This window comes from Anser brachyrhynchus, assembly GCF_964034855.1.
Source record: "Anser brachyrhynchus genome assembly, chromosome: 1".
NCBI lineage: Eukaryota > Metazoa > Chordata > Aves > Anseriformes > Anatidae > Anser > Anser brachyrhynchus.
The window spans coordinates 59,164,762-59,186,452 of record NC_137694.1 but is presented as its reverse complement, the minus strand read 5'-3'; the positions used below and the strand labels follow the sequence as shown (position 1 = coordinate 59,186,452).

At 42.8% G+C, this 21,691-nt stretch overlaps 1 protein-coding gene across 2 annotated transcripts in view; it reads left to right on the top strand.

Moving 5' to 3' along the window:
• The window catches only part of STAB2 (stabilin 2), an 88,237-nt gene that overhangs the window by 48,883 nt on the left and 17,663 nt on the right, over positions 1-21,691 (top strand). For both annotated transcript variants that reach the window (XM_080558243.1, XM_080558242.1), the window contains exons 34-55: positions 873-1,004; positions 2,030-2,155; positions 3,547-3,603; positions 5,159-5,254; positions 5,777-5,972; positions 6,532-6,627; positions 7,577-7,622; positions 8,316-8,392; positions 9,890-10,015; positions 10,569-10,642; positions 12,577-12,648; positions 14,571-14,690; positions 15,058-15,105; positions 16,235-16,318; positions 16,397-16,543; positions 16,953-17,084; positions 17,420-17,479; positions 18,007-18,183; positions 18,263-18,352; positions 19,172-19,318; positions 20,505-20,561; positions 21,307-21,430. In XM_080558243.1, the coding sequence (XP_080414369.1) occupies positions 873-1,004; positions 2,030-2,155; positions 3,547-3,603; positions 5,159-5,254; positions 5,777-5,972; positions 6,532-6,627; positions 7,577-7,622; positions 8,316-8,392; positions 9,890-10,015; positions 10,569-10,642; positions 12,577-12,648; positions 14,571-14,690; positions 15,058-15,105; positions 16,235-16,318; positions 16,397-16,543; positions 16,953-17,084; positions 17,420-17,479; positions 18,007-18,183; positions 18,263-18,352; positions 19,172-19,318; positions 20,505-20,561; positions 21,307-21,430 (2,284 nt within the window). The remainder of the gene's footprint in view (positions 1-872; positions 1,005-2,029; positions 2,156-3,546; positions 3,604-5,158; positions 5,255-5,776; positions 5,973-6,531; positions 6,628-7,576; positions 7,623-8,315; positions 8,393-9,889; positions 10,016-10,568; positions 10,643-12,576; positions 12,649-14,570; positions 14,691-15,057; positions 15,106-16,234; positions 16,319-16,396; positions 16,544-16,952; positions 17,085-17,419; positions 17,480-18,006; positions 18,184-18,262; positions 18,353-19,171; positions 19,319-20,504; positions 20,562-21,306; positions 21,431-21,691) is intronic.

Sequence of the window (21,691 nt, the reverse complement as noted above, 5' to 3'; positions counted from 1 at the left end):
AAGAGCTTAGCACAGGGAAGAGATGCCATTTCTTGGCCTCTGAGGAAGCAAGGTTTTGTTCAGAGTGACTTCTCACTCTGTTGGTGATTAAACATAGAAATGAAGATGGATCAGAGTTAACTTTCCTTCAAAGTATACATGTCAGCAGGATTAAACATTGGACATTGATGGAGGTCTATACATTAGCAGTTAGCTCTATCCTAATTGCCACCTTCCTGCCTGCCTGCAGATATTTCTTTGTCAAGCCTGTGGAAAACAAAACAGAATTGGTCCCACCTATGAGATGTAAAGGCCACTACTTCACCCTGTGAGCAAAGCTAGGCAATGTCACAAATCTTGCAGCCTGGGGTTACTTCATGCTTTCACACACCTCTGAAGGAGCCAAAGAGCAAGTAACAGTATGAATGTTCAAAACAAGGGGACAGTAGGCAATGGGATTAGCACAAACATTCATTTAAAGGTTATTCAGGGTTTGCCACAGGGAGAAGGAATGGGTAAGGAGAACATTATAAAAACATTCTTGAATGAGCAACTTTTGATATCAAATGTAAAGTTCAGAGTGTATCCTAAAAAAAATCATCTGATTAACTTTTCAGTGCATCTGTCAGCCAGCCCTATGCACAAAGACACTGCCATAAACAAACAAATCTTTGTCCCCATCAGTTCATTAGCCTTTTATCCCCCATGACCAGTAAAAGTTGCTTTATGACAGGAAAGCAGACTCTGCACAGTAGAAAATACGAAATAACCTGACTGCTGGAGAAGCTTCTCCTTAAATTCAAGCAATTTTGCTCATACCCTTTGGGAAAAGTTTTCCAAAATAACTTTTCGTGCTTTGTTATGTAACTCTGAATTTAATCGTGCGTTTGCAGGTTGAGGATCAAATCCGATATCACGTTGTGATAGATGAAAAGCTCCTGAAGAATGACCTGCACAATGGCATGCACAGGGAGACCATGCTCGGGTTCTCTTACCACATTGGGTTCTTCCTCCACAACAGCCAGGTACTGCTGTCCTCACTTTCTCGATTTTGTAGCAAGTAAGCAGCCAGAAAGAGCTGTGCACACCACATCAGCTTCTGGGACTTAACAGCACAAAAGATGTCACTCAAATGGAATGCCTCTTTCAGACCTGCTTAATTCAAAGTCACCCTGGAAGGGGTCTTTGATTGGATTTGATTTCAGTTATGCTCTTCACATTCATCATCGCTTCTTAGAAGCTACTGTGGTGGACATGCATCTCTAGCTGCCACAAGCTTGCATTATAAAGCAGTCATTAATCTGACTTCCAACAGCTATTAGAAACCTGCCTTCAATTATAACACATGAATTCTATTTTCTGTGGATTTACTCCACCTTCAGACCTAAGAGCTCAAAGCACTTGGCAACAAATATGAATTGCCTTTCAGCACCACTCATGGGAAAGCCAACCACAGAAAGATTAAGCAACCCACCCAATTCTGTGGCACAGCCAAGAAGGGAACTTCGTTGTCCTCCCCCTCTGTCTCAGAGCTTCCCCTGGGCACAGGCAAAGGAGAACAGGAAGCTCCTCAGCAAAACAATTTCAGCCCTGCTGCTTGCTCTGCAGAGCCTTGGAAAAAACAGCTTCTCATGGGTCTGAGGAGGACATAAAGGGAGTGTGGGGTAGCAGTGAGATGCTGGAAGCCCTCCTTGAAGGAACAGCTGCCAGAAGGTCTTCCCTGAACCTCCCTCATTCCCCACCTCCCCAGCTTGACTTGTTTCAGACTCCTTCAAACCCTTTACCTTTACACCCCACAGTGGAAAAAGCAGCTCTGCCAAATCCTGTTGCTACAGATCTTCAACAGGCTGCACCTCATCTCAGGCCTTCCAGTCCAGCAAAGCGCTTAAATGCATCAACTGGGATGTGAGCAAGTGCTTGAATTTGACTGCACTCTTCAGTTTTCCTGAAGCAAGCCATATGCACTGTTTTTTCTTTCACCCACTACCACTCCTGTTACCATATAACTACAAAATATCTCTGCTGCTTTCTGATTGCATTTCTTTTGCAGCTGTTCATAAATGATGCACCTCTAAGTTATGCAAATGTTGCAACAGACAAAGGAATTATCCACGGATTGGGAAAAGTCCTGGAAATCAAGAAGAATAGATGTGATATTAATGATACTGTGATCACTGTAAGTGGTTCTGTTTGTATAGATGCTTGAAGGCCTATCAGAGGCCATAGTAAAACACAGCTAAAGCATACAGGATACATGACACTATTTGCCAGAAAGGAGTGCATGCAGTTTCCACTAAGGATATTCCTACCAGAGTTTTGGCAACAGTAAAAACTGATTTGATTCTGCAGTCGGTATACTGACTATACCAACAGCCTGGATAAAACAGAATACCACAAGAATAAGCCAATTCCTAAGTCTTAATTTTTCAGTAAATGATTATGCACTATGTTGATACATCTTCTCAGCCAGACCACTTATTTATAAAGTTGTTGGAGGTGGGGGCAGTGTAAAATATTTATATTAAGGGAAAATGGGTTCTTTTCATTCCAGATACAGATTACTTCTGCATATACACATGAACTCCTTGTGCCGTCTGAGTAAAACATTCTCCCCATTTTTTTTTCCCTTTTTGCATATGAAATATAAATGGTTTTAAATTCCTATGAAGAATAAGATGCGGTTTCCTCAGACTGGCAGAGAAAGGTTTTCTTTGTCTTTTCTCATGAACAAGTGAAATAGGACAGCAAACCAGCAGCATACCTTCCTTTTTCTGGAGCATACAACAGGCTAGACAGGGCAGACAAAGTGAGACTTGTGCTTTACCTAAAGCATATTTTACAGGTTTATGAACTTTTGTAGACTAATAGTTTTCCTTGGAATACAACCCCATATTTTATTATATTTCACTCCTGGCTTTTCCTCATCTTTGCTCAGTTGGGCACTAGGCACAGTCCTTTGCTTTCTCATAGAAAATTATCTTCCCTGCTATGTTTTAAATGCACCAACATACTTAAACATATTTAAGCCTTTCTAAAAGTAAGCACAGATTTAGCTAATAATATTAAACATTGTATATCAGCTATATACCATATACCTAGGGGGTTTGCAGGACCTGACCTTACAGGTGTGAATAATTCTAGGTTATATCTGCATACACACATAGCATAGGACCACATGAGATTTCTCTAAACTGCCATTGCCCTTATGCCACAAGTAAAGTGCCACATATCCAAGCTTAAGATTTGCTTCATACTGTGATTTCAGGGGGTAGGTCTTTGGAAAGCATCACCTTAGAAGAGCATAGCATAACCAAAAGAGCTTTCCTTCTCCTTTCTCTGGGAGGCTTCCTGTGAGCAATCCCTATAGATCAGCTGGTGAGGATGTTCTTCTTTATTGAGCAGTCCAGCTACTCTCACCACCTTTAACAAAGGGTTTATCTTGACTGTGCACCTCCTGACTCACCTTGGAGCTGGGGAAATATAACAGGAAATTATGCATTCTTCTATTAAATAAGATGCCTGTAGCTCTACACAGTCTTTGTTAACTACCTTCTATTTGCGTTTAAGGAAAAGTGCAGAATTTGTTCACAGCCATCAAGTTGTCCCCCAGGAACAAAAGAAATAGTAAGTACTTTATCATCAGTACTATTGTCTTTTTTTTTTTTAATCAAAACTGAGCATAGATGCATTCAATCCTGGTTTTGTTTGCTTTATACGATTGCCTCAGTTTCAACAAGTCATCATGGTTACTTTGGCCTGCCACATACTTTACTCACAATCAGCAGACTCAATCCACTCTTGATCTAAACCACCTTGGGAGCAAGGGAGCAGACTCAAGAGCAGCTTAAAAACAGTTTTATCTTGAAAGACTAGTTTCTAGTTTACACTGGGGCACCTGAAGAATCCTTTAACTGCAAAGGTTAGCTCCACCATGTAAAACTATGAGGGAGCTGAGCATGGTCCAGAGTGTTTGCTACAGCAGTAGCTTCTACCCTTCTGACAGAGAGTACAGAAGGGCAGTCAGCCTGAACCCAGCACCGTGCCATGTGTTACAAACATACAGAGACCTGGAGGGTTTAAAGACTTCAGGTGCCTAGGTCCCACACATGGGAACTGTGAATATTTAGCAGGCCCTTGTCAACCACAGGGAAACCTAGAGCCTCTTTGTGTCTGAATTTCATAGAATCATAGAATGGCCTGGGTTGAAAAAGACCTTACAGATCATCTAGTTTCAAGCCCCCTGCTCTGGGCAGGGTTGCCAACCACTAGAGCAGGCTGCCCAGAGCCAAATCCAGCCTGGCCTTGAATGCCTCCAGTGGTGGGGCATCCTCAACCTCTCTGGGTAACCTGTTCCAGTGCCTCACCACCCTCTGAGTGAAAAACCTTTCTCCTAATTTCTAACCTAAATCTCCCCGTCTTAGGTTAAAACCATTCCCCCTTGTCTTATCACTATCAACACATGTAAACAGGCATTGCCCCTCCCATTCATACTCTCCCTTCAAGTACTGGAAGGCTGCAATGAGTACTCTGGGAAAGCCCCTCTGTTGGGATTATATAAACATATTTTCCTTTATACTTTATAATTTTTCTTTTTTCTTTTAATTAGACTAAGTGTGTCAGTAATAGGATTCCAAAAGAGATCAAGTCCCATACACCCAATTAAATTTGGCTGGCACAGCCCTACCAAAGTACTCATGAGTAAAACTCAAACACGTTAGCATTTAATTTATAACGAGCAGCTGGATGCTTATCTCAATCTCCTAACAAGCATACAGCCAGACTGGTACATCTTCTCCTGAAAACAGACTTCCCCTACTGTTTCCAGACCTGGAAGATAACGTATTAATAGCTGTTTTTGCAGTATTTTGACACTCGGTTTTCCAAAAGAGAGCTGGGAAGAACAGGAAATGTTGCAGAAAGAAAGTTTGCACAGAAACTTATTCTGAGCAGAGGCAGTATTAGACATCTTTGCCACAGGGCACTTAGTTAAATTGAACATATATTCTCCAGCAAAAATCATTTTAGCTAACTCATTTTTATTGCTACAAGTATTTCCTTAGCTTTCATTGCAAATGTATGAGTCAGTGACAGCATACATAATGTCAAATTTTTTAAAACATTTGAAAGTCGCTGATCCATATTACACAGAAGTGCAGCTGTTTCTCCAATGTTCGCCCAGGCAGGGGAGAAGAAATATTGTGTCTTCTCGGAAAGCAACATGAGGATGTACACCGTCCAGATCGGATGCCAGCCAAAGTGCGCTAAAACCGTCATTGTGAGTACACCGTTCCTGTCACGGGAAAGCCAGAAATCCCCATCCTGAAACTTCACCCTCCTCATAACTGTCTCTAAACACACACACAGCACATCCAGGTGATCCCTAATGGCTGTACACAGAGGTCTTGTGTTTGTCTGGGGACTGGATACAGCAGAGATCAGAAGGCTAAAGGCTGCTGATGGCTGGAGCAGGGGAAGGAGTGGGATGCAGAGGGAGTTTGGGAAGGGTAACACCATGTTTGTCCCTAGCAATTCCTCCACCTTTCCCTGGGGTGGCAGAGGACACCCACATCCCAACAAGGACTTGGGGTGGCAGCCTGAGCCCAGGCACAGTAAAGAGCAAGGCCACAGACAGCAGAGCTCAAGCACTGCTAAAAATCCACACCTACAGCTCCCTCCACCCAGCAGCAGTCCCGAGAGATGGTGCCCAGTGGCCACATGCATACAGCCATGCCTGGAGGGGCCAGGGTCCCCCTCTGCCCTGATGCTGACCCTCAGCATGGTGTTTCTCTGCCTGCAGACCAGGGAGTGCTGTGCTGGCTTCTTCGGGCCACAGTGCCAGCCCTGCCCTGGGAAGGCTGGGAGCGCCTGCTTCGGCAATGGTGTCTGCATGGACGGCATCAACGGCACTGGCACCTGCCAGTGCGGAGCGGGGTTTGTCGGCACGGCCTGCGAGAGCTGCAGCGAGGGCAAGTACGGCCGCAACTGCGATCAAGGTACCGAGCGCCCCGAGCCACACTTGTGAGGGGGGTGAAGAGAGGGTGATGAGGACTGAAGGGAAATGATGAGGCCTGCAAGATGCAAAAGGAAGTCACTGTGGTTAGCGACCTACATGGCCAGCTTTAAAAATAAGGTGTTTTCCCTCAGGTTTTCAGCTGACCTGGGGGAAGTCCCATGTTAAGTCTCCAAGGGGAAGGTGAAGCCTCCTGAGTCCTTCTAGCTGCATTCATTCTATATCCTGGAATGTACATTGCTTTCAAGATAATAGGCCAGTCCTAGAAATATCACTAACTTCTTTTCTTTCCCTGTTATGGCATTTTATCACTATTTTCTTGATAGAGAAGACCTTACTTAAAGACAGCGCCTCCTACACTAGCTCTTTGCAGGCTTAGAGTGGCATCCAGCATGAATAACCCTCTTTAACACTGCTTTTTCACCAATGGTTCCCATTAAAACACAGTTTCAGTCCCTGTATTTGGGAACAGAGGAAAAAATAAGAAAAATTTGAAGTTAGATGCATTCTAAACACTGGTTTCCTCCCATCTCCCCCCACAGTGTGTGCATGCGTCCATGGGAAATGCAGCAGCGGGATCGATGGGGATGGCTCCTGTGAATGTGACGTCGGCTGGAGGGGAGTGACATGCGAGAGTGGTGAGTGCCCCTCCTTTGTCTTCTGGGGAAAGCAGCGAGCATTTCAGGAAAGGACAGAACTGCAGCAGTGACCAGAGCCCAGTGTCAGGTGTCCGAGTGGCCAGAGCCCAGATATCCAGCAGCTTCCCATAGGCCCGTGCTCAAGGAATTAATCACTGTACTAATAGCAAGTCAGCTGCTCATGAGACTTAAATGCCTTACTTAGCTAATTCTCTAGCTGTGACACCCTGTAGCTGTCCCAAAAGAACATCCTGTTTATTAAGGCTGTGTATTTTGCAGAGCAGAGTTAGCTAGCATATTCTAATCCTCAGGTCCTCCTTCCAAAAGAGTTTTGATAAGTTGATTTAGCTATACAACACTGGATATTAAATTATGTTCTTGTTAATGCAATAAAAATTAACTAGCAAATAAATCAGTTTGTCTTGATTTAATACAGCTCCTATACCCAATTAAATTACATTTAGACATAATTGAAATGTATTAAATATCTATTTCAGAAATCTGTATAATAAATTTTATAAATGCATTAATAATAGCATTCAATATCTATTGTAAATTTGCTCAGGACAAAAACAGTAACGAAAAGAACTTTATAGCTAATGCTGACAGAATTTCAGTGGAATTTGAGCAACTTTCAGTTCCTTTGGAAACCCTAAACTTACGTAATTAAGCTAACTATGTGCAAGACTCAGAGTAAAGATAAATGACAACAGGTGAAGTGTTTTCCTGACAACATGCTGACATGCCTTTTCTTCAACACCACGTTTAAATGGTACCTGCTGATCTGTAGAGAGAGTCATTTAGCCAGAGGGAAGGCCTGCTTCCTTGTAAGCAAGTGATTGCCTGGTGCAGGAGCCAGAGCTCTGCATGGTGGTCATGTAAAAGTTGCAAACTAGAAGGAAATTGACTTGAAAAGGTCTGATTCCTGTTTCTTTTTTTTTTCTTGCAGAAATCAAGGATGATGCATGTAACACCTCATGCCATACTAGTGCTAAGTATGTATAAAATCTACTTTTTTGGATGAGGGAGGAGAAAAAGGGGATCTCTTGCAAAAGTATGGCCTTGCTTGCTCTTTTTGAAGACTCCTCAGCAACACAGATAACCCTCCTGCTTTTCACCTCAGAGATAAGGGGCAACGTTGATATAATATATTCAGCGATGAGGCAGAAATGTTCAAAAATATCAGTGTTAAAAGGGAAAACAATTGAGATTTAGGGGGCAAAGGGAGGTAAGACATCCCACCACACAGTAAAGAAAGACATTTAAACCCACGCTTGCATACAGAAGGCTAAACTGTACCCCCCTGCACTTCTCCCCCTAAAAAAAAAAAGAAACACACCTTGAACCTGCGGTACTCAGACACCCAACTACCACCCCATGAATATCAGTTCTGCTGTGTAAGTTGAGTGTACACAAACAAAAATTTGTGCAGTTTTTGGGTGAGCAGGATTTTCTGAGGTTCTGCATGAGAAAATAGGACAGCTGATAGCCAAAACATGCATATTTAATACTTAAAATAACATATCTAAAACACTTTCAGAGAGCTTGGTCTGGCTGAGTTCATTTTTATGGTTGTCACTGCAACATACTATGTGGTTAAACACTTCTTTATTTCTGTGCAACTTTGGAACAGTGCAGAGCAAAAGACCTGACTTTTTAATGTCACCTGCCTCTTTTCATGTGTCTAGTTGCCTTCTCCTATCGAACGGGACTGCCTATTGCAAGTGTGCAGCTGGGTTCACAGGGAATGGGACATTCTGCACAGGCAAGTGGACTTTGTCTCCTTGTTGAAAAAGAGTGCCTGAAATGCACTGTGATCACAGTGAAATAGTGGAGCTGGTGAGAGATGAGCACTCCCCTATGCACCAGTTAAAAACAGGAATTGCTGCCAGTTTGCTCAAAATGAGTGAAAGTGCAACAGGTGCAGATTCATAGCAAACAAAGGGATCAAAACTTTCAAGTTGTGGGGCACTGTGCTAAGGGAGGCCAGAGAAGAGGGAACATACTGTGCACAACCCAGGCCCCATTGTTTGCAGAGTAATGAAACCTGGATTATGACTTTTACTCCTTTTCCAACAAAGCCCAGCAAACAGAGACCAATTCAGGGTACAATAGCACTTCCAGCTATTGAGAGCCGTATACCCCTGCCATTTCCTCAGCCTTTTGAACTTGCACAGATTTCTGGGGTGATAAAATTGACTTCTGGAGCAGGGAGATCTGAGACACCCTCAGAAAAGGGCAACAGCAGCTTATCCTAGCTGTCCCTCCAAGAGCCTCGGATATCCAGATTTATGAAGTAGACTGTTTCCAACTACAGTGGCTGTAATGTTACAGTTTCTTTACCTAATCCGTAACTGATTAAAATCCTAATGCTCTTAGGAACAGAAGCATATCTGCCTGACAATGGCTGGCAGGGTCCTAATCAAAGACCTTAACACTCTTAACTCTGGATGCTTTGATTTTTTCTTCTGGCACAAATTACCCAAGGCCATTTTAATGTACCAGTATGAAATCTCCCATGCACAGGGGGATGTAGGTCACCCTATAGGGGCTCTGTGCTCGCCCATAGACCCCTGCAGAAGGATTCCCAGGCAAACACCTACAGAAGTCATCTCCCCAGGCTGGCTGTTAGAGCTGCTGGAACAGCCATTTGAGGTTATTTGAGACAAAAACTAAAGTAATGTTTGAGCTAGTTTGATTCACAGTGGAGATCAGAAGAGGCCCCCTCCCTGCTTTCTAGGTAGCCAGGCAAGATCATTTTGTGAGCCTCTGACTCATCCAGGGCTGCAGAACAGCACAAGGTTCCATCTGAGTAAAAACCAGGATTTTTTCCTCACAGGAGGGCTGGGTGGTATTAGAGTCAAGACCTCCTGCAAGAAAAGGCCATTTGATCTGTGTGCAGAAAAGGGCATGCTAAGGAAAAGCTCCAAAAGCCTGTTTAATCTAGAAAAGAGTACAAAGGGCTCTTTTTTTGTTGGAATGTGCAGAATCATGAAATGGGAAGTTACCAAAAAGCAGTCCTGGATGAATTCTTGTCTTCCAGACCAGACACATCTCAGCTTTCCCTCTTGCAGTAAGAGATAATAATAATAATAAATAAATAAATAAGAGATAATAAATAGCTAGCACTAATGACATCTATGATCTCCTAAATGAGAAACATTCAGAAGATGTCAACAAATCCCTTTAGGAGTTTGAGACAACTATCTGAAAGAAGCTATATAAGCATATTGGTTTAAACTGAGTTGTCACCTCTGTTCAGCTATTGATGCTTGTGAGACCAGCAATGGTGGCTGTTCGGACAAAGCAGAGTGCAAAAAAACAACGCCTGGAAATAGAGTGTGCATCTGCAATTCTGGGTACACTGGAGACGGACTAGTCTGCATCGGTAAGCATTCCCAATGTCTCATATATCACCAGGAGGGAAATTACAGGAGTGAACTTTCCTGTACGTGGAAGGAGATCCGTGTTCTGCTATGATCCTAAATGCAGTTTCCTGATACTAGAGACCTTGGTGCCAAAGGCACCTCAACAGTCTTTCTTGCAGCATCACGTGGTTAATACTACTTGACAAACCTTGTCACCCAAAGCAGCACAGTGTGACACCAAAATTAATAAAGATCTACCTCTCAGCAAAGATAGCCCCATCACTGGCAGGTTCACGTGCTCATGTTCCTCTGACCATTGCAGACTAAAAGACTTTGAGAGACTGCTGTACCATACCTCTCCCCAGGTATGGTTTTAAAAATGCTGACAGCAATGTTTTAGCTTTTACCAAGGCAACTACAAGGGCCACACTGATAATAACTAAATCAAATGACTTTCATTGATTCATAGCTGTCCAAAATCTGCATTCCTAGCATGCTTAACTTAAGATTCACCCTTCTTGGGTTTTCAGAAGTCACTCATTTTTATTTTTTGCTACTGTTTGTTTTACAAAGAAATAAACCCCTGTCTGGAGAACAATGGTGGATGTGACAGAAATGCAGAATGCACCCAGACTGGACCCAATCAAGTGAGTACTTTGTCAGCACAGATAAATAAGACTGGCCAACTGCTTACAGCTTGGGGTGGGGGGGAATATTCCCATCTCAACTTTGTTTTTAAATGGAAAACTGTGTTTCGTACTAAAAATTCTAAAAAGTGTATGCTTCCCTCAAAAAATGTATTTGAGGGGGAATCTGCACAAACATGAAAAATTGGATGTCATTGAGAGAAATGACATTCTATGATTCTATGAAATCCAAAACTGCAGAGGAAAGCAATATTATGCTATTTCAAACAATTGTTTTTCCCCCTTGGGAGGTTTTCATGTGAAAACCTGTTAGTTTCAAAGTATTGCTAGACGTTTCTTTTTACTATTATGGAATTTTTCCATGGACAGTTTCTATTTCAGACTAACCCTTCTCCCAACATAACTCAAGCGTAACACAAAGAAACAAAAGAGACTGAATCACAATTCTGCTACAACGGTTACAAAATACCAGGACCTCCTCTTCCAGTGTTCTACAACTCCCATGCAGAAATATGGAGTATTCTCCAAAGAAAGAAGTGCAAAAGGGCTAAGGGGAAAAGGGTTAACAAGAAACAAATTGGCCCAGGCAATCAACTGACAGATTAGTGTTTCTATTTTTATACCAGATCCATAAGAAGCTGAATTCCCCGACTGCAGCACTTCCTTGTCATCCCTCTACAGTTTCATATTGGTTAGTGAAGGACTGTAATCCTCCAGGAGGCACTGTACAGCCATATTTATTTGGGAACAATGCAGAAAACAGATCAGGAGTCAGAAGCCAGCTCCTGTCTTCCACTTGTCCAAGGACAGGAGGGGCAATAATCCCCATCAGCCCTTTTAGCCTGTACTGATCAATTAACTCTTTCCTTTGACTGTCATTAGCAAGTGAGCACATTTCTGATGGGAACACAGAACCACTTACTCCTTCCCTGGCCCTCTGAACAAGACAGCAAAGAGTTATTTTCTTCCACAAACCCTCACTGGTAATAGAAGTAGTGGCTACAATATAAGTATTTATCCTTCCTCACCCATGGGAATAGAGTTAACATGGGAGCAGTAATAACCTCTGCTACAAAATCACTTCCCTGCAGAGCCAAGCCTATAAAGGCCAGAAAACACTTTTGCTTTCTGTAGGAGTTTCAGCTGTTCAGATACATAAAATTCTGCTATTACACTGCCTATCACATTTTTCTCTGATACAGAAAACTCCTTGCAAATTCAATCTCCTACATATTAAACGTGCATTCTAAAATGAGGGCATCAAGCAGTGAATTGGAGAGAAGTCATTTTTTTGCAGCCATGTCACAGTTATCACAAAAATGAAAAAAAACTGCAAACCAGAGCAATCTTGACATAAACATCAAATACGTTGCCACCAAGTGCAAAGCTATCAGTAACATCAGGACACAATCCCAAAAGCATTTTGCAGATATGTTTGTTTTTGTTTTTTTTTTTAAAAGAGATGAAAAAGAGAGAGATAGAGAGAAAGAAAGAAATACCAATTTAGAGAGATAAAATGGGGGAAATGAATTAGGATTTTAGCCTGTTTTACTGACAAGATGACTATCTGCAGATGTCCAAAGGGTCATTTCAAGTGACCAGAACAGCAGAGGTGAGACAAAGAGATGGACAGGCAGAGAAGGGGCACATAGGGTCTCTTGGAAAGTGTTACTTCACAGTTTCAGTCTATGGTTTCTCAAGCTGGCTAAGAAACATCAGCAGAAGAGATGAAGTACTTTTAGCTTAATAAAGTTTAAATCATCTCACTAAGAAATGGGATTCTGAGTTCCTCCCATTTACCAGAAGCGTTAACTGGGGGGGGGGGGGGGGGGGGGGGGGGGGGTGAGAAATGTAAATTAAATTAAATATAAATGTGTTGAAAAAAAAATCAAACACCTTTCCCTATATGCATGTTTCCTATTTTTCCTCTGTAGGCAGTATGCAATTGCTTAAAGGGATACTCTGGAGATGGCAAAAGATGCACATACATCAGCCTGTGTTCACAAGTAAGTATCACTTTAAGGAGAGTACAGTCTTGTGATAACCATTACCCTCTGGGGTTTGGTATGCATTCAGAACTAAGTCAGATAGGTAGATCACTCCTTCTATGCCCAAAAAACACTTAGATTAGTATCTAGTTTTCAAACATGTTTAGTTCAGTTCTTGCTTTAGTGCTGTTACTATATTGGAAACTATGCAGTAAGGACTTTTCCTGGACCACAGCCTGGACACAATACAAGGGCCTGGACTCATCACAGAGTCCCAAAAACAACTTGAAATCAGATCTAGAGAAACAGACCCTGGTCTGTAATGGTAAATTGTAAGTCACATCTCCTAAGCACATTTTTTGTTACTGATAATTCAAATAAAAAGCCAGTATATCTAAATGTGTGTTCGCAACCCGAAGGTTGCGAAGGAAAAACCAACATTTTAGTTAGTATGAGGAAAAAAAATGCAGTTTCTTGGCAAAACAATTAAAGAGCATGGGACAAATGATAAGAGACAGAAGCGTGAACTACTATAACATGTTACCTATAATGACCAAAAAAAAAAAAAAAAAAGGAGATCTTCAGGGGCCAGTTCTAGCTGTTCTAGGGGCCAGGTGATTGGAAACCAAAGAAAAGAACCTATGATAGGTCAAAACCACCATGTATTTTTAATATTCTCCTGTCACTAGGCCCACTAGTGTGATTTGGGACCATATCTGGGCAGCCTGATCAAGAGGAATGACCAAGAGTCCAACACATCACCTTCTCAGGCTGAAATATTTATAGCCAAATCAGAGCAGCAAGTCCTCACCCTTGCTGGGTCATTACCAGTGAAATCCATTTTAGGGCAAACAATTGGAGGCCTGGGCATGACTGGAGTAGATGATTCCAGTGGAGGTCCCAGGCCACACTCTCACCTGGAGCAAAGCTCCCATAGAGCAAGTGAAAAGCCAGAGCCCCACAGACCGACATGCATCCCTGTAGATGCATCATACAGTGCATAACAACACTGCAAGCTGCAGCAGAGGCAGGTTACTGAACCATGACAGAGGACACAGGGTGGTAGGTGGGTGGGAAGATTAAAACTTTTCTTCATCGGAAGGTCAAAAGAAAAAAAAAAAAATTCTCCATGCAAATCATTTCTCTTCTTTGCCTCCCCAACTCCACAAGTTGCAACCCAGGTTTTCCTATGACATTCCCCATCCCGACCTTCATCTGTCACTGCAGACTGAGAATTAGCCACATCCATTTCACACAGTCACTGCTAACCACGTGTTCATGAGCAATGTGGTGCTCTGCACCAGCCGCATTGCTCTGCTTCTTGGCAGGCTGCAGCAGGGATATATCTACTCTCCCATACACATTAATCCTTGTGCTCAGAGCACAGTGACAATAATTCTCATCGTCCCCGACTGGCCTGTCAGCAGACTTTCTCTAACCTTGAAAGGTTGCTGAGATGAAAGAGCAAGGGCAAAGTCAGAAGCTGGAGGACGGATAGCTCAAAATTATGAGCCACTGTTTCCTATGCTTTTTCTTTTTCCTGTGCCATGGTCTGGCTATTTTGCTTCCACCTGGCTAATGATGCCATAAAAAGAAAAAAAAAAGAGCCTTAAAAATGTTACCATCAGACTAGAAATTAATCTGTCTTCAACGTAGCCAAACCTCTGTGCAGCAAAGCCTCATAAGAAGCTATAATAAACCCAAAGGAGTTTCTGCTCCTACTCAGGGCCCATAGTAAAGGATCCCTGAGGTAAGCATCGCTGGGAAGGACACCACAAAACAAACACGTAGAAAGAAAACAAGACAACTTTCTCAGTTTTTCCTGATTTGCTCTCAAGTTCAGTCCTCTTAAGCTATATATGTGCAAAAAAAAGTGATGACCTAGAATTGTTTTATTACACCTGGAAATGAAGGAATATTTTAAATTTTGTTCTTACCAGAATAATGGAGGCTGCAGTGAGTTTGCCATCTGTAATGACACCGAGCTAACAGAAAGAACCTGCACCTGCAGACGTAACTATGTTGGAGATGGATTTAAATGCCGAGGCAATATCTACCAGGTAAAGCATTGTACATGTCTGCTTGTTGTTTTTCAGATAGCTATTTCATACAACAGCTGTCTCTTGAAGACATGCCCATTTTTTCTTGGATGCCTTGGTAAATCTAGCCCACAGTTTGCAGTTTGTAGAAAACAACTACACTGATGGACAGTTGTTATGACTGCAGTACTAGCACATTAACACTGGTATTTTTAAGTTTCAAAGAAGCCTGTTAATTCATAGAGCAAGGTAAGATAAAACAGGAGCGATGGGAAGCATTCACTCTAAGCCAAAAATTCCTTCTTTTTCAAGTGCTGCATTTGGTAGGATTCTATAGATGTTGCTCCAGATTTGCAGCATTGTTACAAAGTCTTGTTCTTGGTTCTAGGAACTTCTCAGGGACTCCAACACATCTAGGTTTTATTTTCACTTAGAGGTAAGAAAAAGGTTTTTTTGTTTGTTTGTTTTTTGCATTGAGGGTGTGGAGGGGGTGGGAACAGGCAAGGATCTGTTGTGTACCAACACCCTTCAACGTAATCAGGACTGGATTTGGATCACCAGTCCCAATCGTCAGTCACTAATACCAGAGATGCTCCAATTTAAACTATTAACTGCTATTAAAAACCTCTAGAGAATTAATAATTAAGAAAATTATGGGAACGTAAGACCTCTAGACCAGGCATAAAATTGAAGCATTTACCTGTTGGTCTGAGATCTTCCAGCACTTGTCTGAATCCTGAGGTGAGCAAATATCATTTTTCTACCACCACTGTTGCATTTCCAGTTTGCTACACCATTTCCCGTTCTCCTTCTGAAACATCACAGGATGTTGATATGCTTTGCTGATGTGCATTGCCAGTTATTGCTGTTTTCCAGAGAACAGCAGCAGCAATTACCTGCTTACCCATGAGGCTCAGAACAGCATGAATCTATGTATTGGCTTACTAGTCAAAGACATATTTTAACTTTGATTCTGCTGCCATGGTAGATGAATGAATTTGTCTCACCTTAGCAGAGCTCTCTGCTTATTTCAGGTTACCAGTGGTCATTGCAATGTGCCTGCAATACTCCAGGTCCATTTGTACCACTAGCAGTAATCAATTTATGCCTAGGTATGAGCAACCATGTATCAGCTAAATGCATGTACAAACACATTCAGACATCTGTTTTTAGACCTCTCAAGATTAACAGATTTATTCAGTCTCCTTGCCCAGAAGGAAATAGCCCCCTTCATCATCCCTACACTTAGCATTGATTGAGAGCTTTCCCTCTCATTGTCCTGTTCATTATTGTAGAGGAAACGGGCTAAGCTATAAAACAAAAGAATGAACAAAAGAGAGAAAAAAATATCAGTTTTATGCACAGTGGTTGCAGGTGGGGATGAGAAGGAAAGCCCACACCATAGAAAGAAGTTTCTCTCCCCCTCACGTTGCAGTGAAGGGAGCTGAGCGTGTGGCAGCAACAGGGCTGTGGGCACCACGTCCCACACAGTGGGGTTGCCCTGGCTCCACATGAGCTATGTGCACTAACGACTCTGTTCTGCTTTGTCCTTTTAAATCTGGCAGGCCTTGTCTATCAGAGATATTGCTGGCCCAGGCCCTTTCACTCTGTTTGTGCCTCACACAGACGTATTAAACAGCAACCCACAAGTAAGTAAGAAGGCTGGGAGTTTTCGGATTGAGACACCTTGCTCAGCTGCATCTCAACTCCTCTGCTCTCTATTACAGGTGAGGGACTGGCTCGCCAAAGGGGAGATGGCACAAATCCTTCGGTACCACATGGTGGGCTGTGCCAGCCTGCTGTATAGCAACCTGAAGACAGTCAGGAACGTCACCTCTCTGCATGGGGACCAAATACAGATCACCTATTCTCAGGTAACAGGGTGAGGAAAAGGTAAGGGTCTGAATAATAAAACTGTCTGCTCTCATTTAACCTTTTTAAAAACTGTAATGTTCCTTTTTCTCCTCTGATGCATAAAAATAAATAGTATTAAAAAATTAAAAATTGTCCATTCAGGCAAAATATTCAGTACTTACCTGCTACATTAAGACTGGAGTTGTACCATCCTCGCTTTGATGCGAGTTTTCTTACCCTCCAGCTCTGGTTTGTTTGTGTTCTTCAAAAAACCTCTCTCTCATCATGTTTGTAAAACCAAAAAGTAATTTATTAAAACAGAAGCAACTATTTGTTTCCAAGAAAGGAGGGTCACTCTATAATAGAAATTTGGCATAAGCCTCATTGTCCAACGAGGTTCCACAGGACACATCTTTGTTGCCTTTTCAGAATTCAGTGTATTTGAACAATAAAGCTGAAATTATATTCAGTGATGCTGTTGGCACAAATGGCGTGATTCATATCATAAACCAAATCCTGGTCCCATCACATATTCAGGATTTCCCCCCAGGCCCTAAGAAGGTGAGTGCAGCTTTTTGCCATTCTTGTCTCAGGGGCTTTTATATCTAACTGTAACTCTAGTTATCATGCAAGTCATACAAAAAGCAGCATTGCTAAGACAACCTTATTTGTCAATGTCAAGTTATTTTTATATAAGTTTAACGTTATATTTAAAATTCCTCTTATACTGTTCTTAGCATAAATATAATTCCTGAGTAAATTCCACATGAGGCTTTTACAATGGCTTTGATTTCATAACAAAAAGCTTACAGGGGAAAGCAAGCTAATATCTACTTTTAAAATATCCGTATGATGTATTTATTAGATAAATCTCCTGACTATTCCTTTCTTTGTAGGAAAGCCTAAAAATGGTTGCAGCCAAACATGGGTACATCCTATTCAGCAATTTGCTAGAGGTAAGTGGACAAGAGTCAGCAGCCATCAGGCACAGGTTTTAAACAAATACAAGCAACAACAACAACAACAAAAAAGCACAGACAGTATGCACAATATCACTAGCAGGATGGTGCTCAGTGGAGCCAAAGGACTCACAACAAGGTACGTGACACCCCCAGTCACCACCTGGCTCCCTCCAACAGACATGGGGGAGATGTCAAGCAGACCCACCGCCAGGTTTCCCCTTCCCGCCCAGCTCTGTCCTACCATGTCAAATTACGTGGCCAAGGTTTGGCCCAAGTATGACTTTAAGCCCAAAGCTAGGCCTACAACATGATTTTTGGTGGACAGATGAAATGCTTCTGGGTCATTTAACTCAACTTGGGCAGCTCAACTCTGTTTTTTAAAGTCATGACATTTGCAAGCTGGTGACCAGGCAGCCCACGTGGCCACTGCATCCCAGTTATACCAGCATTCACCTCGTAAGGTCAATATCCTTTTAGAGGGAGCATTAATCTCATACACATAGAATTTTGGCATGTTGCAGAAAAACAACCTGCTTGGGCTGATCAACGATCCCATTCACAAACCCGTCACGCTATTCTGGCCCACGGACACAGCTATCCGTGGGCTGCCACAGGAACAGCAGGATTTCCTCTTCAAGAAATCCAACACGGACAAACTGGTGCAGTACCTCAAATTCCACATCGTCCGTGACGCTGAGGTAAGACCCATGCTTTTTTAGGACTATTGCCAAGGCAAAGACAGGGAAGCCTGGACATGCACATCTCCCTTGTTTCCAGGTTTTGGCCTACCAACTCCCTCTCTCCACCTCACTGAAGACCCTGCAGGGCTCCAACCTCAGCATTAGCTGTGGAGATAACAGGGAGATTGTAAGTATTTTCCCTGCCAGCACCTCTACCCCTTACCTCTGCCATTGGATTCACTCATGCAGACCCCCCTGTGCCTGTGCACAGTCCATAGAAAGGATCCGTAATACCAAAACTTAATTTCTCCTTGCCTGTCCATGCCAGTAGCCACAAAACTGCAGCAGCCACCCCAACCCATTCAACAGGCTAGATGGTTTGCAAGATTTTTTGGAGTTGTCATTTTCTCTCTTGTAAGATGCTATTTGTTCAAAACAGCTCTCAGTTACCTCAAAAGACAAATACCATCACATTAACTTCTCCTACAATGAAATACACAGTGAAGAACCGTTAGGACAAACCTGGCTTTGGCAGAAGCCTCATGGATACAGCATCTGGGTGCAAACTCTGGTTTGCAAGCATTCACAGGCTAAGATTGTAGGCAAGTATGCAACCCATCAAGACAAAACAATGATATGTTTTTCCTCTGCAAACTGATCATACCCACACGTTCTCAGGCAAGCATCTGCCTCTGCACATGTGGCTAAGCTTAAATGCATATAAGGTACATCCGTGGACACTCTGTCAGCTTTAGGAAATGGAAAGGATCTGCCATCTGTGAGATTGTAGCACTGTAATCTGTAGGAAAAGAGGTCTCCAAATTGGTTTTGGGCCCCCGCAGCCATCAGGGTTACCTACAGGATAGTTTGACACACCATTGTGCATCAGAGCATTCCTACAGAGGGAGGATCATCCCTGATTCCCATCCAGGATCTGGATCCAGTCTGACCCCACAGAAAACTGCCTCACCATTTTTCACACCACTCTCCCCATCCCCTCTCTCAGGGCGCCCTTTTCCTGAATGACAGACAGTGCAAGATCGTGCAGCGGCAGCTGGAGTTCGACGGGGGCATCGCTTATGGCATTGACTGCCTGCTGACGGACCCCAGCCTGGGGGGGCGCTGCGACAGCTTCTTCACTGTGGAATTCATGGTCAGTCCAGCTTTTTTGATCATTCTCCCACACACTGAAGCCACAGCCCACAGGCCAAACACTGTCCTCAGAAGGACAAGGGGCAATGCTCACAGCTGCTTTGACACTACCAAGGTTAAGTCTCATCACTTCAGTCTGGATTCACCTGTGCTTTGTCTCCACCACACTGGTTAGAGCCATGCCCTTGGTCTCTCATATTTCTTGCTTTCACATAATCTTTCTCAACACACCTAAATAGGCACTGCTAGCATGGAGGAAGTTTCGTCCACGAACTTCACTGTCACCTACAAACAGGAAGTTTTGAAACTTGCAGATCTCCAGATGCTCCCAGCACACACAGGGTACCCATACACTGTTAGTGAGGGCCATGTTGGCATCCATAGGAAGAAGGAAGGCTTCTGGAACTCATCACTGATATTGAACACCCCACTGAAAGCATTTTTCAGAGGGCAGGCACTTGTTGCTAAAAGTGGACCAAGTGATGGTGGTGAAACAGGGATTTCCTGACAGGCTCAGGCAGCTTTGCATCCTCCTTCTCTCCATGGCTAGTGATTTTGTTTCTGAAGCTCTTGTTAGTTTCAGTATTTCCAAAATGAAACATTTTTAAATGGTTTAAAGACCAAATTTTCTTTAGTTTAATTCAAAACTTACAAAAAATACTTAGAACTAAATACTTTTTCATGTAATTAGTCTGAAAAAAAAATCTTGGAATTTATATTTCAGTTATAAACCCAGTGATTTTGCATAGCCCATATGCTTCAGTTACCTTTTGTTTCATGAGTTTGTTAAACAAAATGGATATAATGCCATCAGGTCAGGTCAGTGTTTCCTGGGAAGTAACTGATTACCAGTACTCCAAATTAGACAGCCAGGTCTGATGCACCTCATGTCAATATTTATTTGAAGAATATCCATATCTCCCTTGCTTGCTTGTTTAGATCAGGAGTAAATTTCTTCTGGTACAAACATTTGTTTCTTGCATTTCTAGGCACTAAATTTACGTAACTATTTTGTTGTCATTCTACAACAACTTCAGAGAAAGGAGAGAAATCTGTTTCAAGCATGACAAACCCACATTCTTTTCTGCTCACATTTACTGCTCACATCGAACAGACACTTCTTGTCAGTTTGGAATTGCCTTTTGCTGCGACTATGTTTATTTTTTTCCCCCTATTTTGTACAACAGGGGAACTGTGCTAGCTGTTTCAGTGGTTCTAAGTGCCCTCCAGGGACAAAACCAAAGGTAATACACTAATCTTGCATTTAAGCAGCCTAACTTGCTCTTCTCTGTACTTCACCTCTATAAATACCTGAGGGGACAATGTAAAGAGGATAGCGCCAAACTCCTCTCAGTGGTGGCCAGTGATAGGACAAGGGGTAATGGGTATAAATTGAACCACGGGAGGTTTCATTGCCATATGAACAAATTCTGTACAGTTCGTGTGACAGAGCACTGGAACAGGTTGCCCAAAGAGGTTGCAGAGTCTCCTTTGTAGATATTCAAAACCCGCCTGGATGTGATCCTGTGTAACATGCTCTAGGTGACCCTGACTGAGCAGGGGGGTTGGACTAGATGACCTCTGGAGGTCCCTTCCAACCTCAACCATTTTGTGATTCACATACGCAACTAGAATAAGTTGCTTGGCAAAAAGAGTGAAACCTCAACAGTGAAACCATACTCTAAAGTGACACGATAAAGTCCCAGGGACAAAGCTGCCCCCACGCATGCACCCACATAGCGAAGGGATGATTGTTGGCCTCACACAGCATCTGCCATAGCAAGTGCTTCATTTGACTTCAGAGCAGCCCCTCTGTCCTCATTAACAGAGCTTAGCAAGCTGGGTGAGAAGACTGCGGCCTCCCACATCACATTTTGATTCAATGTATAGCAGAAATGGCAATTAGAAAAGAAAAGCAACCCAGACCTCCACGTAGCACTCATCTTCCTGTGTTTTCCCCCTCTCTGCACTGCCACATGTGATGCCCAGGAAGGGATCCACCGATGCACATACGAGACGTACGGGCTGCGGAGGGACGGGTGCCGCAGGAACTGCTCCATGCTCATCCACACAGCCAAGTGCTGCAAGGGCTACTTCGGGCCAGACTGCCAAGGTAGGACCCCCTGAGCACAGCCTTTCTGACAGGATTTGTAAGAGCATCTCAAGGATCTCAGCACCTGAAGCTTGCTGTCAGAAGCGTCACAGCTGCTTTTACAAATCCTACCAGAGATGCATTTATAGGTATTTCCGTGTTCAAGATTTGACAAAAAAAATAATGAACAGCAACAATGAATAAGCATGCACTTGAGCTCAACAACCAATTTCTGTTTTTCTTCTCTCTCTTTAAAACAAATAAAAAAAAAAAAACATGCTT